Source organism: Euleptes europaea, chromosome 5, assembly GCF_029931775.1.
Source record: "Euleptes europaea isolate rEulEur1 chromosome 5, rEulEur1.hap1, whole genome shotgun sequence".
In the NCBI taxonomy this organism is placed as follows: Eukaryota; Metazoa; Chordata; class Lepidosauria; order Squamata; family Sphaerodactylidae; genus Euleptes; species Euleptes europaea.
The window spans coordinates 31,317,321-31,336,323 of record NC_079316.1 but is presented as its reverse complement, the minus strand read 5'-3'; the positions used below and the strand labels follow the sequence as shown (position 1 = coordinate 31,336,323).

The window sequence follows — 19,003 nt, the reverse complement described above, 5'->3', positions numbered from 1 at the left end:
TGCTCCTAGTTGCCAGCTTCAGGTTGGGAAATGCCTGGAGATTTTGGGGGCGGAGCCTGAAGAGGGCAGGGTTTGGAGGATTTCGGTGCTCTAGAATCCAATTGCCAAAGCAGCCATTTTCTCCAGGTGAACTGATCTCTGTCAGCAGGAGATCAGTTGTAAATGTGGGAGATCTCCAGCCACCACCTGGAGGTTGGCAACCCTATCTTGACCACACAGGAAAATCATGCAATGTCCATGCTATCTCCTGCCATGTGTGGATGTAGCATCTCAGGCTGAGGCATTTTTAGATCATGCCAAGCATATTGCATTACAAATAATGTTGCAATGCAATATTACATAGATTCCTATACTCAGCACAAACAAAAATATGGCTATCTCTTAGAGTAAACTAGACATCTGAAGCTGCAGTACAATGTCCATCTAGTTCACTATGGTCTGTTCTGTCTGGCACCCATAGATTATCCACATTCTCAGAGAGAGGTCTTTCCCCACACATACTGCCTTGAAAACTTTGAACTGGAGGCTTTGGTGGGATACAGCACAGAATTTGAGCTAAGAACTCTTGCACAAGCTGGCTGGCAACCCTCGCCTTGTGGCCTCGTAACAACCCACAGATTGAAAAACGGGTCAGACAGGAGGAGAGTTAGAAAGTGAGGGGAATAAACGCAGCAATTCAAGACATAAGGCTGTCACGTGTCTTTGGAGAACTCAGTTGGAAGCAAGATTCTGTCCTACAATGGGTGTCTGTGGCAAGCCTATTTTTTCCCACTGAGGTTACGCACACAGCCTCCTCAGATTCTCTTGGATCGAGGGTTGTTTTAACCTAGACACCTTCTCCTCAGTTACCAGGTGTGCTAAAGGTAGCAAGTGTGTAGGCTTTGCTTCACTGCTGCGAGGTAAGTACGGTAGTGTGCAGGAACAACAAAGAATATTTATTTATTTACAGGATTGTCTCAAGGAATAGAACAGCAGCACAGGTTTCTGGGCAGACAAAGGAGAAACCTGGCGGAGGCACATAAATTTAAATCAGTTATGGCTTTAGAGAGTAGTTAGAATTTTCTTTAGTGCTTTCAGACACAAACAGGCTATCAGTGATTAGCCACTAGGTGGGATCCTCTCATACACAGTCAGGATTCCACACCAGCCTCCCCTTTCCCAAGAGTCAGACTAAATGGTACCAGGTCTGCTCATCACCGGAGACAGGCCTAATAAATGGGGCCTAACAAACAGATCCAGGTTGGGAAACTCCTGGAGATTTGGGGAAGGAGGACAAGGACCTCAGTGGGGTACAATGTCATAGAGTTCATCCTCCAAGGCATCCATTTTCTCCAGGGGAACTGATCTCTGTAGTCGGGAGATGAGCAGTAATTCCAAGGAATCCCCATGTCCCACCTGGAGGTGGGCATCCCTAATCATGTACATTGGTGTCGGTGGGTTTGGACTGCAGCAACTCTGCATAGTGTCCCAATGTTTATCTTCCAGGGACTGTGTTAGCATGCCAGGCCTGTTTTCTTTCTCCTTGCCGTAATCTCATTTCATCACAGAGAGGCTGACTGCACTTTATGCGCAGACATGTATAATGGAGTCCTGGTGTCATTTTAAAATCTACTCTTGGTGGGATTTTGTGCAGGAAGGGGGAGTGTAAAGGCACATCTTGAACCCCATGAGGAAAAAGATACAGAGGTGGGGACGTTTAGCATGGAGACTTCTAGAGAAGCCAACTTTTTACAAATGGAAAAGGCATTTGGTAAAGGAAAAGGGGTTGCAGTCTGTGGGAAATCAGCAGGCAGATTTTTTTTAAGGTAATTGTTTGTACTATATTCCTGGAGATTTGGGGGTGGCAGGACGTAATAGGTGTGTCTTCCTTTTTTCCTCCACTGCAATTCACAGAAGATTCAGGGGATGGTTTTGATTAGTGAAACAGCATGGGGTGGTGGAGTGTTAAACTCCTGTTGAGCAGTGTCATGGCATCAATCAAATTCAGTTTTGCTTCCTAAAAACTTGGGAGATCTGGTTATGGAAGTCCCATGTAGTATGTATTTTGACCCTTATTCTAAGCAATTAGAGCTGCAGTCCTGGAAACATTTTTCTGGGAGTAATCCTCACTGAATAACATGGGACTTACTTCTGAGTACACTTGGTTAGATTTACTCCCTGGGAAGCTTAAATTATAAACTCTGCTGCTGTTTAAGCCAGTGCTTTGAGACACGGCTATTGTTTGTTTCCTTCTTACCATTTATGGTTCTTCTTTATTTGTCATGTAGGCGTTGGTGCTTCCAGAAGACCGTGTGATGATACTTATTGTGGCAGTGCACCTGAATCTGAAAAGGAGACAAAGGCCTTGGTTAACTTCATTCGTAACAACATCTCAACCATCAAAGCTTACTTGACTATTCACTCTTACTCCCAGATGCTGCTGTATCCATATTCTTATACTTATGATGTGACAAAGAACAACGTGGAACTGGTAAGTAGAAACAAAATTGTGGTTCCTATTCGAAAAATAAAATGGTTGAGGCAAACTTGCTCCCCTGGCTAAGATACATTGGTTGCCTCCTTTTTGCTTGAAAAACTTAAATCTTATATGTTCCCTCAGTCTGAGGTCCTGACTTTTCCAGTTTTGCACAGTTTAAAATGGCTGCGAGCTGCTAGCAGGCAGACATAATTTGGTAGGGTTGTCAGCCGCTAGGTGGGGCCTGGAGATCTCCCAGAATTACAAATGATCTCCAACTCACAGAGGTCAGTTTCCCTGAGGAAATGGCTGCTTTTGACAGTGGGGTGTATGGCATGACATCCCTGCTGAACCCCTTCCCCTCCCCAAACCCCACCCTGCCCAGATTCTACCCCCAAATCTCCAGGAATTTCCCAACCTGAAAGACATGTACATAAAGTGATCAACAGCTCCTTCCATTCATGTTTTACTTACATTCCCTTATACTGAGGGCAAGAAAAAAAATAGATGATTCATACGGAAAGAAACTCTTTGGTTCAAACTACCTTTTATTCCATGATCATATTAAAATACTTTCCCTCCCTTTTCAAATGCAACCCCTGGGGCTGTTTTTATCAGTTGAGAGAACCTGAGAAGCTTTTTAACCCTTTCTTCCTTTCCCCCTTTCCTGCTGAAAATAAAAAAAAAAAAAGTCCAACCCCTCTAGAAAGCTTGCACTCTTGCTGGGAAATATTAAAGTATCTGTAAATTTTTCCCAGCTGGGAGGAAAGAGGCAGTTCAGGTGACTTTTTGATTGGGAAAATGGCAGGGAAGGAAATGATTAAAGACTCCCTGCCCCTCTTAAAAAGACAACCGCAACTGCATCTGGTAAAGAAAGTGAATGTCTTTAAAATGATCACAAAATAAAATGGAACATGCAGTTTGATAGTTTGATGCCCAGTTTATACATGTCATGGGCCATGTGTAAACAGTGCCGTGCACGCCATCATATTTAAATGCATTTGCCACATGAGCCAGTTCATCTGCATATAGCATTAGCAAATCATCTGGGATGCCAGTCACTGGCCTAGTAACTGTTCATGTAAATGGGCATTTCAATGCATTTAAATGTGGCATGCGTTTGTGGCATGCATATGCAATAAAGTGATTACGTCCTATATGGAACTGGAATCAGTGAAGTAACAACAAAGTACAGCCCTTTCAAGGGATATGCCAAACATTTACTCTTTAAAAGTTGGTCAACAGGGCAGAAACAAAAGAAAGTGAAATGAGGGGAGAAAGGGTCAGATGTGAGATAAAGGTAGGTAGTGGGCTGTGGCGATCACATGTGGTTCAGACCCAGCGATGTATAAAAGAGGGGTTTTTTGCTCTCACTCTGATTATTGTGTAGCAATTTTAGTGTATTACAATCATAGTGTCCAAATCGGTTGTTTCCTGTGCTACATCTACAGTTTGTTTTCCTTCACACAACCTCTTCATCCACAGGTGTACAACCACAGATAAGAGGTAAAACTCCTTTATTAAGATGTGCCATTTTGCAAGCAGGTTGACCACAGTACTGAGGGGCACAACAGTTTCTCTTCATCTTATTTTTACATACAGTTTTCTGAAGGAGTGTATTGAGTCGACTTTATGTTGCATTTTAAGTAATGGTTCCTGTTCAACCATTCAACACATAAGAAGAGTAAGTGTTCAGCAATACATGGAAATGATGGGATTCTTATTTCCATTTATTCTTTCCAAGCTTCTATCAACCTTATATTGTAAAGGGACACCCCGAGAAATGGAATTTGTACTCTGACTTACTTGGCCAATACATTCAAATAGCAATGGGTATTTTATTCCTAAACCATGCGCCAAACACATCTTTGAAATACTCTAAACCTAGGAACATGATACAATTTGATTTTTAAAAGTACATTTCTCTTCTTTAATAGTTTATTATCTATTTCTAGAGCGATAAATTTCTCAGAAGACAATTACTTCAGTGCTATGGAATATTAATGAATGGATATTGCTGGCACTAAAAACACCACAACAAACAACCCGTTTTTAAAAAAATCAACAGCATTTTAATTTTCTCTTTCAGCTGCCAGAAGTCCAAGGTCAAAACAAAAAGTTGGCCCTAGAATTCTGACAGATTTATGATGTCTCCCAAGTGAAAATATCAGGATTCTGAGGCAGAAAAGAAGAGAAAGAGCAGCTTAATGGCTATGACTTGGACATCTGGCAGCCTAATCCTCTCTTTTTCCATTTTAAAATGGATTTTTGTTTTGTTTCATTATGCTAGACTACATTATTCCTCCATCCAAGGAGTTTTGTTGTGATTATGCCAGAGAACTGGAATTGTTTCTCTGTTTTCTTGTGGGCCTTTGGTTCTTGCAAAATGTTTCTAACTGCACACGTTGTCATTTGGTTTAAATCAAAAGCCAAATACAGGCAAGGATCCAGAAAGCTACTTTTGGCTCACCTAAGGACTTGGGTATGGCCAGTAGTATTTTTCACTTTGTTTTTGTTCACCAGATCCTAATGCCATATTGAAAACTGCTATTGAAATTCCACACACTTTCAAAAGTGGTTTGCCTTGTGGCATGTTATCAGAGAACACAAGCCCTTTGGGGTGTATAAACCTTGTTTCACTGTCCTTAAGATAGCCTGGCATGTTCTTTCGCACACCTTTCTGGATTGCGTCTAGAGGCAGGCAAATATATAGCTTCTAAGAATGCTTGGGGACTGTTCACATGTTATGGCTGTCACATAGATGCCTTTTTAAATCACACCAAAGAGTGTATTTTCCTTCTGATTTGTAACCAAAACTAGCAAACATTTTAATTTATTTAGCACTTAAGTGTATGTCTTCTTTCAGGAGCTTCAAAAGTACCTCCACTGTGGTTTTGCAAATATTCCAGATATTTTCATTTCGTATTGATTGATTGAAAGCCAGGCAGTTAAAGATTTAATGAGCCCAACTTATTTACTTCAAAACTGTAATAGTAAAAAGTTAATACAAACCTGACCTGTGTGGTGTAGTGGTTAAGAGATGTAGACTCTGATCTGGAGAACCGGGTTTGATTCCCCACTCTTCCACATGAGCGGCAGAAGCTAATCTGGTGAACTGGATTTGTTTCCCCACTCCTACACATGAAGCCAGCTGGGTGGCCTTGGGCTAGTCACACTCTCTCAGCCCCACCTACCTCACAGGCTGTCTGTTGTGGGGAGGGGAAGGGAAGGTTATTGTAAGCCGGTTTGATTCTTCCTTAAGTGGTAGGGGAAGTCGGCATATAAAAACCAACTCTTCTTCTTCTATCAGTCAATGGGGATCTTGCCACTGGCTTCACTAAAATATGGATTGTATAGGGTTTTATTTAATTATTTGATTCTTTTAAATATGCTGCTGAGTGTAAAGTTTTAGAAGTTACTTTGTTTAGGATGGCACTGTAAGTCCGATTGAACAATGTGGGATTTACAGTGTCATGTTGAGCAGAATTATACTCTTCAAAGTTGATTCAGGGGGTGTGAAATGGTATAGAATAGTCTGATCTTGTCAGATCTCAGAAACTAAGTAGGGTCAGTACTTGGATGGGGGACCATCACGAAAGACTGTGCAGAGGAAGGCGCTGGCAAACTACCTGTGCTTCTCACTTGCCTTTGGATGGCTGAGAGATTACGGGAAGTAGCTTCTGCATGCCTGCTCAATTCACTAAGTCTCATTTATCTTAACAAAGCTACTTCTGCTTAAAATATGTCTCAATTTGGGGGCTGTTTGAACAAAGCCGTTAGAGCAATATGTAGCTCCTAGGTTTTAATGGGACGTGAAATGGTATGTTCCTGCCTAACCTCATCAGATCTTAGAAGCTCAGCAGGATTGGTACTTGGCTGGGTAGACTCTGCAGAGGAAGGCAATGGCAAACCACCTCTGCTTCTCACCTTGAAAGCCCCTTGCTGGGGTTGCCATAAGTTGGTTGCAACTTGATGGCACATACATACATATACATAGGCATTAGTGATGGAGGGAAATTAAGTTTCTAAAGTCCAGTGTTGATATCTAACAACCTCATTGATACCCAGTACAAACTGGAACCAGATCATGGGATCTCTCTTCCAGCTAGCTATGGATCCCATGAAGCTTTACTATGTGGATTTTTCATGCCTCCCTTGTAATTTCATTTTGCTAATCTTCTGAAGCTTACCACAGAGCTGGTTCCCAGAGTACACTCATTAGGTATACAAGGGTGAATATCAGGAATACTAGAATTGCCTTGCTAGACTACAGCCATCTAGTCCAGTATCATCTCGGCCATCCAGGCAGATACACCCAGGAGGCTCTCATGCAGAGCAGAACACTCCTAGGGGGTATCTTCAGCATCTGATAGTTAAAGATATACTGCTTCTGTACATGGAAGTTCCATTCTATAAATTGTGGCTTTCTGGCCATCAGTGGCCCAAAGATACATACAGCAATCACAGATCTCCATCCATCTTTAAAAGTTAAATTGCATGTGCGGGCTCAATTTGGGTCAGATCTATAGGGGGAAAGGAGAAGGAACACATTCAACTCTCACTTGGTATCACTAATCAAAACTTGGCTTAGTTTGTTGTTGTTGTTTCAAAGGGTGGGAGGAAGGATGGGTTCTTGAAGAGTACTTTTCCCCCTTCAAATTGCTAATAGTGTAGGGAAACGGGTTTTGATTTTTGAAACTAAATAGGGGCTGAATGTGTGTGCAGCTTCCCTTTTACAGATGGGCAGGAATGTGTGATATTTGTCACTTTTGTTTTGGGCTTAATAGACCTATCAACACACAGCAGGTATTTATTATGTTAACAATTTTAACCATATTTTACCGTAATTTGAGTACTGCTCCCAAGCATGTACAGTTTTTACTGTAAAACATGCATATATTCCTGAAAAAGATGGGCAGAAAGTATATAATACTCCATTAATATAATACCAGTTGAAAAAGAAATCTGGTAAACAAAACTAAAACTAAAGAAATCTGAACGAAGTGTTTATGTAGCCAGAACAAATAGGTCAAGATTTTTTTTGGTCTGGAAGTGACTTCACCAGTACTTCCTGAGTTTATGCAGAGAACTCAGACAGTTTATTGTCAGACTTCTGACATTTGCAAACAGGGTGTTCGCCAGTCGCCACACTACCAATTTCCAAGAGTTAAAAAGAAATGCAAGGACATATAAGGGCTGAACAGGTTGAACTCATTTTTGCTGGACCGGATGGGAATATAAGATGATCTAATCAAGAACCCAGGCCAAAATATGAGCAAATTCAAAATACAGCCTGAAATGTTTCTTTGTTAAAAGGTGATTAAATATACACAGCCTTTTACTGGCTCAATATAAATATTAAGAGAAAGCTGGGGAGTGGGGAGTCTGGTTGCAAAGACAAAAAGCCCCACCAAAGAGTATTAGTCTAATATTGCAGGAAAGGAAGTTGTTTTAGCCATTTTAATTACAAAACATAATAGTTGGAGATGGCATATTGTGTGTATGTGCATGCACACATGTGAATACAACTGCCAGGGGTGCAATAAAATGAATTCAGTGGAAGGAGTTGTGAAACCTTGGCAATGTACTTTTTTTGGATGATACATTGCTTCCAAGAAATTACCCAGAGACTATTGTGTAACAGCTGTGAGAATTCTAGAGTAGACCCAATTTCTCCTGTCTTGGGGGTGCCATTATCTTTGTTATTCACACCATAAAAGAAAATACTTGATAGGAACATCCTTCCAGGAGATGTATACATGAAAGATTTTTTTAAAAGGATTTGTAGATGTGTGAATGTTTACTGGAAGGACACAAATGTGACTCGCGGTTCCTTTGAGAGAATCTGAAGATGCAATGGGAACATCCATGGATTATTTTTGGCCATCTTCATTCTGGCAGTTAGGCCAGACTCAGTGGAATTGAGACTAGCTTGAGAGCACAGAGAGCTCATGCAATGGCTTGTTGGGAGCATTAGAGCGACTACTGCTGAGCATTGCTTGGGGGGGGGGGTGTCTTTTGCTGTTAAGTTGCAGCCGACTTATGGCGACCCTGTAGGGTTTTCAAGGCAAGAGAGCCAGCGTGATGTAATGGTTAAGAGCTGCGGACTCTAATCTGGAGAACCAAGTTCAATTCCCCATGCCTCCACATGAGAGTAGGGTTGTCATGTCCCTCTTCGCCACCGGCAGGAGATTTTGGGGGCAGAACCTGAGGACAGGGTTTGGGGAGGGGAGGGACTTCAGTGCAATAGAGTCCAATTTCCAAAGTCCAATTTCCAAAGTGGCCATTTTCTCCAGGTGCACTGATCTCTATCAGCTGGACATCAGTTGTAATATCAGGAGATCTCCAGCTAGCACCCGGGGTTGGCAACCCTACATGAGTGGTGGACTCTGATCTGGAGAACCAGGTTTGATTCCCCACTCCTCCACATGAGTGGCAGACTCTAATCTGTTGAACCGGGTTCAATTCCCCACTCCTGCCTGTTGTGTATGGGTGGGGAAGGGAAAGTGATTTTAAGCTGCTTTGAGACTCTTCTCGGGAACGAAAAGCAGGGTATAAAAACCAACTCTTCTTTTTCAGAGGTGGTTTGCCATTGCCTGCCTCTGCGTAGCAACTCTGGACCTCCCTGGTGGTCTCCCATCCAAATACTAACCAGGGCCGACCCTGCTTAGCAGCTAAGATCGGACAAGATTGGGCTAGCCTGGGCTATCCAGGTCAGGGCAAGTGTCAGTAGGGAAGGGGCTTTCATGCCCTTATTCGAGGGTATCAAGAAGTGGTGACAGAAGTGCTGGGGCTGCTCTCATGGTGCTATCATATGCAAGCACTCAGCTACTGAGTGGGTAGCAGTACTCTATGCTGCCAAGGGCACAGCCACCTGTTCCTGTGCTGGAGGTTGTATTCACTCAGAGCAATGAGCCTTCATATTGCTGTGAGGACAGTCCCAGCACTTCCTCCTGATACCTTCCTGGAGCCCTGTCAGATATCCCTACCTTTCAGTGGTGCTCAGCAGTGGCAGCAGTAGACATACAATCGAACCACCACCCCAGCCTGAAAACATAATGTACGATGAACAAAAACTGGTGGGGAAAGGAGGCCAGCTACACTTGCAGTCTATCATTTGAAGACTGGATGTGGCCTTTTTGTCAGTTTGTTTATTTTTCAAAAGACCTTCAAAAAAAAAAGAGTCCAAATCAGTCATACCCTTAGAAAGGCATCTGATTCTGACTACCGCTACTTGTGATGTGTAAAGAATGATTTAATCTGGAAAGAGATGTTAATAACCATGTTTGACCACATGTCACGTGGAAAAAGATAAAATTATATCCTACATTTTGTTTAATGTCAGTATGCATCCAAGATAAGATAGGACTGGTCAATTTTACTTTTCTTCTTGCTGAATGATTTATGGACACATTTCCCTCCCCACTGGAGACATTTGCAATAATGCTATGAGTGCCCTCCTCAACCCCTCCTGAATTCTACATCTAGAAAGGTTCCCATCACTCAGATACTTATCCTTTCTACACAGTGCAATCCTAAACAGGGTTATACCATCAAAAGCCTGTTGGTTTGAATGGACTTATGTGTGTGCTGTCAAGTAAAAAAAAAAAAACTTATGTCAACCCCAGCAAGAGGCTTGCAAGGCAAGTGAGAAGCAGAGGTGGTTTGCCATTGCCTTCCTCTGCAGAGTCTTCCCATCCAAGTACTGACCCTGCTGTGCTTCTAAGATCTGGCGAGACCAGGCAGTACCATATATTCCACATCCCATTAAAACCTAGGAGCTACATATTGCTATAATGGCTTCATTCAAACAGCCCCAGATTGTGATATATTTTAAGCAGAAGCAGCATTGTTAAGATAAATGTGACTTGGTGAACTGAGCAAGCATGCAGAAGCTACTTCCCGTAATCTCTCAATCATCAAAAGGCACAAAGCTTGCTATGCTATCCTGTAAGTGAAAACCTCAAGCTGTCATTTAGGATGGCAGGAACATGTGAATAAAGATAGCCTCTGCTATCTGTATATCTGAGCTTAAACAGAACGGCCCTAAAGAGATGCGGCAATCAATGAGTATACAGTGAATTAAGCTATTGTGGCACATCAGCAAGGGTACCTTGTGTCACCAGTATTACTCACTGCCCCCCCCATCTCTCACACCTGCCCTGACCCACCCCCTTCACTGCTCACCACCCCCATTCTGCCACCTGTCTGCATCCCAGCCGATGCCCAAGAGCCAGAGGAGAATTGTTCCTTCTCTCCTTGTTCCGCAAGAGTTCAAAGACAGCACAGCACACTGCATGTGCCCAGTGAGACTTTCCAAACCTTTGACGTCACAAGACTTCAGGAAACCCTATTGGGCAGGTGCTGCTGTGGTGTCTTAAAGGCACCCGGAGAACTGGGAGAGGAGTGCAAGCTTCTCTGTTTCCTGATTGGATAGTCGGGTGGAGGAAGTTGTTGCCTACCAACATCTGCCGCCTGAGGGCCCTGCCTCACCTCACATCGGTGTAGATCCAGGAGCAACCATGGTTCAGTGTTTGAAAATCTGGTTTGTGTGCAGGAGATCCCAAGTTCAATCCAATGCCTCTCCAGTTAAAATTATCAGGTAGTAGGTGATATAAAAGACTGAAGAGCCGCTGTCAGTCAGAGTAGAAGGCTCTTCATAGACCAGTGATCTGACTCAGTGTAAGGAAGCTTCATGTGTGTTCATGTGTGTTAAGACTAAGAAAAGTTTTTCTTAATTGTCAGGACCCATAATAAGAATTCTTCATAAATACTATGCTTATTAATAATACTTACCATTGTTGCTGCACTATCAGCATTTAAGGCACTTAATAGATATACAACAACTCTGTAAGGATGGTCTTCCTTACTCTTATATTGCAGATAAGGTTGCCAACTCCAGGTTGGGAAATTCCTGGAGATTTGAGGGTGGAGCCAGGAGAGGGTGGGGATGGTGACAGAGCTTAGCAAGGATGTGGTGCCATAGAGTCCACCATGCAAAGCTGCCATTGTCTCCACCAGAGGAACTGATCTCTGCAGTCTAGATATCATTTGTAATTCTGAGGGAATTTCAGGCCCCACCTGAGTGTTTGTCAACCCAATGACCATCATCACCTCCAAGCCCATGCAGTGACCAGCTGGGGCTGAGGTAAGCCTCTGGCAGTGCCGTGAGGGCTCGGCTTGCTCTAGGTGTATCAGGTCCAGATCGATCCTCATCTCAACCGATTCTCCCTCACCTTCTGTTTGCCAGCAGACCAACATCTTCTTGAGTACGCATGGAAATATTTCAGTACTCAGGCCAAAAGGTTTGCCTCCCCCTGGCCTACATCATAATCCTCTGAACTCAAAAATCATTATTCCCAGAGTGGCATCTCCCTAAATAGACAAGGCAGAAGTACAGAAGACCCTGGTTCTGGAATGCTAGGATGGAATTCTGTTGTGGGGAGTGTTCAGAATAGCTATTGGTCAGTATTCTCTGTATCTTCATAGACTTTTATTTAAAACATTATGTTCTCTGCATCTTTATAGCCTTTTATTTAGAACATTATTTTTGTGTTTATTGAAAATATTTATGTGCCACTTTTTGGATAAGCATTTAAAGCATTTTCCAGGTATACAGATAAAACCATAAGCATTGAAACCAACAACAACATATCAAAACGATTGGCACAACAACAGATCAGTTCTAAGGACCCTTGTAAATAATTCAGCCTTACATCTTTTGGGGGGAAGATTGCCAGAGATGACCCTTGCCAAATTTATATTGTGCCATTCCTTTCCCCACCCCCAAAATGTCCATAGGCAGGGCCTGGTTTACATCCCCTTTCTCCTAGGACTAGAAATCTGAGGAGTATGCAAAGTTATAGAGCATGCCTATTATATTAGGCATTTATCTCTAGTATCAATTTCTCTCTGGTATCAGAGGAGCATGCCTATTATATTAGGTGCTGTGGAACACAGATATGATGGTGCTGCTGCAGTCGTCTTGTTTGTGGGCTTCCTAGAGGCACCTGGTTGGCCACTGTGTGAACAGACTGCTGGACTTGATGGGCCTTGGTCTAATCTAGCATGGCGTCTCTTATTTTCTTAAGATAGAAGTTTGGTAGTTGACCCTGATCTGGGAAAATAGGTTACCATTAGTACTGGAAACTCTAAATTCTGTTTACACAGCTGTATGTTGGTGCATACATGTGAGTATGTGCACTATCACACGAGCCAGGCTGCCTTAAATTATCATCATAGTGTACAGATGTTTATTAATATGTCTTCTGTGCTACCTAAACACAAGGTAGACATCAGTTGGCATCTACTTCACGTGAAGATGAGATTTGAAATCAGAGGCCAGTTTACATTATCCTCCTAGTACTCCAACTAGCATTGGTAGAATTACCCTGAAGTTAAAGAGGCTGAGAACGTTTGATGTGCCAAAAAGAAGGCAAATTTCTTGTTGATCGAATAATACCTTCGAGTTTACACAGCAAGAAGCTAGCTGGATTGTGTAAGTAAAACTGCTGCCATATCTGACCTTACCTACTTTCTCCCTGTAGAATACCCTTGCTAAAGCTGCCATTAAAGAACTAGCTACACTGCATGGAACAAAATACACATATGGCCCAGGAGCCTCAACTATCTGTAAGTATTACCCTAAAGTTCAGACATGACGGTAATTCAGCATCATTGAGGTCATGCCTATACCTTCTGTGCTGCAGATTCCCACATTCCTGAATTAGTGCTTTAGCACTAAACAGGATTTCCTGTGCCAAAATCAATTTTTTTGCTTGAGAATGTTGCATTCCTCTGCCAGTCCCTCTCATCTCTCCCCCCCCCCCCGCATCTCTTTTGCACTGCTGTGCCAGGATCAGACATCAAATGTGCTGAACAAGTGTATATCATCACCTGAAGTTTCCCCAGAGAGCGAGCTTACCTCTACTTTGCCTACCATTCATTCTTTGCTGAACTTGCAAAGCTCTGCAGATGCACCAAGCTATGAAATAGACAAGCAATGCACTGACTTGCTCAATTGCATTTGTTTTCATCTCAGGGCCTAGATTAAAAAGTCCTTGGGATGTGTCCAGGACCTTCATGGGGACTTTTAATCAGACAGGTGCACAGGGAAATTATAAGATCATGATGGCAGTTCCACTTTCCTGTCCTGAAACAGCCCTGTGGGTGCTAGTTGTCCCACTGAGTTTTCCCAAATGCAGCAAATTTCACAGCCAAGGGCCAACTCCTTTTTGGTCAGAAAATGGTGTGCGGGGAGTCATAAGCCCCTTCTTCCTGCATGCCACAGTTCCAGTCTGAATTGCATGCCACATGCCTGAGGACGGAATCCTCAATTGGGAACTCACATCTGACTGAAAGTCGCTAGAGCAGACCTGGACACAACACGAGGACTTAAGGTCCTCACCTTCCTGAACTGAGGGCAGGTGAACACAGCCTTTTCCCAAGTGATAATTTACCATAGAATGCCCTTAACCAAGTGGTTAGCTGGGTTTTACTATACATTGGGGAGGAGCTGTGGCTCAGTGGTACAGCATCTGCTTGGCATGCAGAAGGTCCCAGGTTCAATTCCTGGCTTCTCCAGTCAAAGGGACTAGGCGAGTAGGTGATGTGAAAGACCTCTGCCTGAGACCTTGGAGAGCCGCTACCAGTCTGAGTAGACAATACTGACTTTGATGGGCCAAGGGTCTGATTCAGTATAAGGCAGCTTCATATGTTCATGTGTTCATCCGCACCCAATCAGAATTTCAGGGGTAAAATTCTCCTTACCATTTGATCAGTAGACATCAGCAGTCCCAGTGGCAGTGATGGGGTGAAAATACAATAAACTCTTGAAGTTATGCTTTATTTGCCTACGTTCTAGTTTTCAAAGGATTTCTGTCCTTCTTCATCCTTGCAGATCCAGCAGCTGGTGGGTCCGATGACTGGGCTTATGACCAGGGCATCAAGTATTCCTTCACCTTCGAGCTTCGTGACACAGGGCGATATGGTTTTGCTCTTCCTGAATCTCAAATAAAGCCAACTTGTGAAGAAACCCTGATAGCCATTAAACATATCGCCAGCTACGTCCTTGATCATCTGTATTAAAACAGCAGCCCAGAATTATTAAAGAGAACTTGGTTCACAGTTTTCATTCTCATTTTTTTCCTGCTATGTCTTATTGGGGGAAGATAGGGGTCAACAGATTCTCAAAGCCTTCTCTTGCATTTACTCTAATGGATTAGTGCCACTGCATGGGTATTTTAGGAGGCACTGTGGTTCAATGGTAGAGCCAGCATGGTGTAGTGGTTAAGAGTGGTGGACTTAATCTGGAGTACCAGGTTTGATTCCCCTTTTTTCCACATGAGTGGCAGACTCTAATCTGGAGGACCGGGTTGGTTTCCTCACTCTTACACATGAAGTCAGCTGGGTGACCTTGGGCTAGTCACAGTTCTCTGAACTCTCTCAGCCCCACCTACCTCACAAGGTGTATGTTGTGGGGAGAGGAAGGAAGGAGATTGTAAGCCGGTTTGATTCTCCTTAAAAAAGGTAGAGAAAGTCAGCATATAAAAGTCATCTTCTTCTTCACCATGTGCTTTTCATGCAGAAGGTCCCAGGTGCAATCCCCAGCATCTCCAGTTAAAAGGACCAGGTAGTAAGTGGGAACAATACACTGAAGAACTATACAGAAGAGATGAAAGGATAAAAGATTCTTTCCAAGAAGAATCTTTTGAAGAAGAACCTACAGTTTTAGAAAGTGAAGTGAAAGCTGCATTGAGAGCAATCGGGAGAAACAAATCACCAGGAGCAGATGGGATATCAATAGAGCTATTCCAAGCCACAGAAACGGAGTCCATCAAAATCTTGACAAGAATATGCCAACAGATATGGAAAACAAAACAATGGCCCACAGACTGGAAACAATCCATTTACATTCCAATTCCCAAGAAAGGAGACATCAAAGATTGCAACAACTATCGGACCATTGCATTAATTTCTCATGCAAGTAAAGTGATGCTCAAAATCTTACAGCAAAGGCTGCTACCATATATGGAACGAGAAATGCCTGATGTTCAAGCTGGTTTCAGAAAAGGAAGAGGCACTAGAGATCATATTGCAAATATACGCTGGTTACTGGAGCGTACGAGAGAATTTCAGAAGAAAATCAGCTTGTGTTTCATAGATTACAGCAAAGCTTTTGACTGTGTGGATCATGAAAAGCTATGGCTGGTTTTAAAGGAAATGGGTGTGCCACAACATCTGATCGTTTTGATGCGCAACCTGTACTCTGGACAAGAGGCCTCAGTTAGAACAGAATATGGAGAAACGGAATGGTTTCCAATTGGCAAAGGTGTCAGACAAGGATGTATTTTATCTCCCTATCTCTTCAATCTATATGCAGAACATATAATTAGGAAAGCTGGATTAGATTTAGATGGAGTGAAAATTGGAGGGAGGAACATTAATAATTTGAGATATGCTGATGACACTACATTATTGGCAGAAAATAGTGAAGATTTGAAACAACTATTGCTGAAAGTTAAAAGAGAAAGTGCCAAAGCAGGACTACAGCTGAACATCAAGAAAACAAAAGTAATGACTACAGGAGAATTACACAACTTTAAGGTTGACAATGAGGAGATTGAAATTGTTCAAGACTTTCTATTCCTTGGCTCCACCATCAACCAAAAGGGAGACTGCAGCCAAGAAATTAGAAGGAGATTGAGACTGGGAAGGGCAGCCATGAAGGAACTAGAAAATATTTTGAAGTGTAAGGATGTGACTCTGGCCACCAAGACTAGATTAATTCATGCCATCATATTCCCTATTACTATGTATGGGTGTGAAAGCTGGACAGTGAAGAAAGCTGATAGGAAGAAAATAGATTCCTTTGAAATGTGGTGTTGGAGGAGAGTGTTACGGATTCCGTGGACTGCCAAAAAAACAAATCAGTGGGTTATAGATCAAATCAAGCCTGAACTGACCCTAGAAGCTAAAATGACTAAACTGAGGCTGTCGTATTTTGGTCACGTCATGAGACGACAAGAGTCACTGGAAAAGACCGTCATGTTAGGAAAAGTAGAGGGCAGCAGGAAAAGAGGAAGACCCAACAAGAGATGGATTGACTCAATAAAGGAAGCCACAGCCTTCAATTTGCAAGATCTGAGCAAGGCTGTCAAAGATAGGACATTTTGGAGGACTTTCATTCATAGGGTCGCCATGAGTCGGAAGCGACTTGACGGCACTTAACACACACACAGTAAGTGATGCAAAAGACTACTGCCTGAGACCCTGCTGCTGCTAGTCAGAGTAGACAATGCTAGCCTTGAAAGACCAATTGTCTGGTCCAGTATACGGCAGCTTTATGTGTTCCTATATTCCCATGCATCAGCATTGTACAATATCTATCAGACTGGCAGACAGCAGAAGGTAGAACAGCACTAGGGATCTTCTGGTATCTTGTGCTGTATTATAAAAGCTTTTTCTAAAGCATTGCAGACAAGCAAGGTCAGTTTGACCACTCTTCTTTAACAGAAAGGGTGTTATCTTTCATATCTGAGCTGGGTGGTTTGGTCCCTCTTGTGCGTGTTAAGCGACATCAAGTCGCTTCTGACTCATGGCGACCCTCTTAGCCAAGCATATAGGAGGCCACCAGAGTTGGCCTGCATACTGGCCTAACTGCCATCCATAATCCATTTACTCCCAAGTAGTTCTTTTGTTAATAGTCAGCAGAACTGCTCAACAGACAGAGGTCAATTAACTTTAGCTGGAATTTTTTGAAAACCTGGCTAATGGCCAAATGGCACACTGGCCTACTATGCTTATAGCAAGGAACCACAGAGAGGTGATTTTCCAGAGTATTAAACAATTTCATGGTAGGGCATTCTTTCCTATTCTACTGTACAATTCTTCTATAAGTAGGGATTTGCTAAAAGTGGAATATGTCTTTATTGTCTCGGTTGGCACAACTGTCTTGCAAAGTAGTGGTCATTGTAATCCCCAATTTAGGCACAGAAGTTGAGATGCAGCCCCACAGAAAACCCCATAGAGAAGCTAGTGCAACCACTGTGTAGAGAACGGGTCTCCCAGATGAAAGCATGTGGGCGGGGGCAATTTGGAACAGAGAAGCCTCATTTGGGAGTAACACACACACCATCCACTTCTGCATTCTAAATTACCCCCTCCCAAAACAGCTTGTCTCTTTAAAAACACAACCCCTGAATGTAATATACTGAACTACCTGTCCTAATTAGTGTACATCGTTTCGTCTTAATTTTGATAGCATTAAGTGAGAAGCATTCCAGCTAGGCTCAAAGCTTTCTGCTATAAACACCAGGGAGTTTTTGATGTGGGGAATTATTCAAATATGATTCCCTACCTTAATTCAGATGTGATATCATTCTAGGGGGGATGAAACCACATTCTCATCTGAAAATGCAAACTGGCCTTTCATGAGAGTAATTTGTGGGGTGTTAAAAACTCTACAATAATCTTTTAAACAACAGGCAGGAGGTGCAAAAAAATGTTTAGCGTAGCTTTGTTTCAACACCCTAGAGTAACCTGTGCTTCACATCAGAGCGGCAATCAGTAACTCATTCCACCAGATGGCAGCCAAGCAATGGTTACCTGCTATTCCAAATGCTGTTCATTGGCAGAGGTGCTGCTAAGCATTTCCTAGCTTCTTGGGTAGTGAGAAGTTAATTTTTGCATGGTCATTAGCAGCACATTCCAGGCTGAATTGCCCGGCATATTTTTTTTTTTTAATTTGCACACTGAACCGTCATTTCGGAAGTGATTGCGAAGCCGGTGCATACTCACATTACAAAAGAGCTCATTTAATGCAACCTTTGGTGTTTGCCGCGAAGAATCCCCCTCAAGGAAAAATGCAAAACAACAGAGGCATGTTAGCTATGCATATGCTAATGGCTATGCAAACAGGAACAAAGGAGCAAGTGAGCGGGGGGGGGGAGTGGAACTTCTCCTTTTGCATCAGGACCGTGAAAAGGCATTTTTAAAGTCGCATTTTAAAAAAGAGCTTTGAGCAAACATCAAAATTGACCATGCAAAAATGGCCAATGAGAAAGCATTTTGATTCCTTCGGGAGACAGAGTGCTATGAAGACTTATGATGTCTTTGTACTATCAATTTATTGACAAATACATAAGCAGGATCATTTGGGAACCAACTGAGGGAACCAAAGGAAACAGAAGTCTTGCATTAGGTTTCCCAAGAGAACAACGACCCGTCAAAGATGCCCAAATTTGTTTGTGGCTTCCTAGAGGCACCTGCTTGGCCACTGTGTGAACAGACTGCTGGACTTGATGGGTCTTGGTCTGATCCAGCAGGGCCTTTCTTATGTTCTTATATTCTTAACTCAGCTAGGACAGTTCAGTTGTTATTTATTATTTATTTACTTCATTTACACCCCTCCTTTCTCCCCAATGGAGACCCAAGGAGGCATACATAATTCTCCTTTCCTCCTTTATCTTCACAACAACGCTGCGAGGTACTTTAGTTTGGGAGTGTGTGACTAGCACAAGATCACCCAGCAAGCTTCTATGGCAGAAT

General features: G+C 42.8%; 1 protein-coding gene across 1 annotated transcript in view; it reads left to right on the top strand.

Moving 5' to 3' along the window:
- Positions 1 to 14,572, top strand: part of LOC130477558 (carboxypeptidase B-like) — a 31,207-nt gene extending 16,635 nt beyond the window's left edge. The window contains exons 9-11 of the mRNA XM_056849563.1: positions 2,268 to 2,470; positions 13,003 to 13,087; positions 14,355 to 14,572. Of these exons, the coding sequence (XP_056705541.1) occupies positions 2,268 to 2,470; positions 13,003 to 13,087; positions 14,355 to 14,542 (476 nt within the window). The 3' untranslated portion in view covers positions 14,543 to 14,572. The remainder of the gene's footprint in view (positions 1 to 2,267; positions 2,471 to 13,002; positions 13,088 to 14,354) is intronic.
- The last annotated feature ends 4,431 nt before the right edge of the window (positions 14,573 to 19,003 follow it).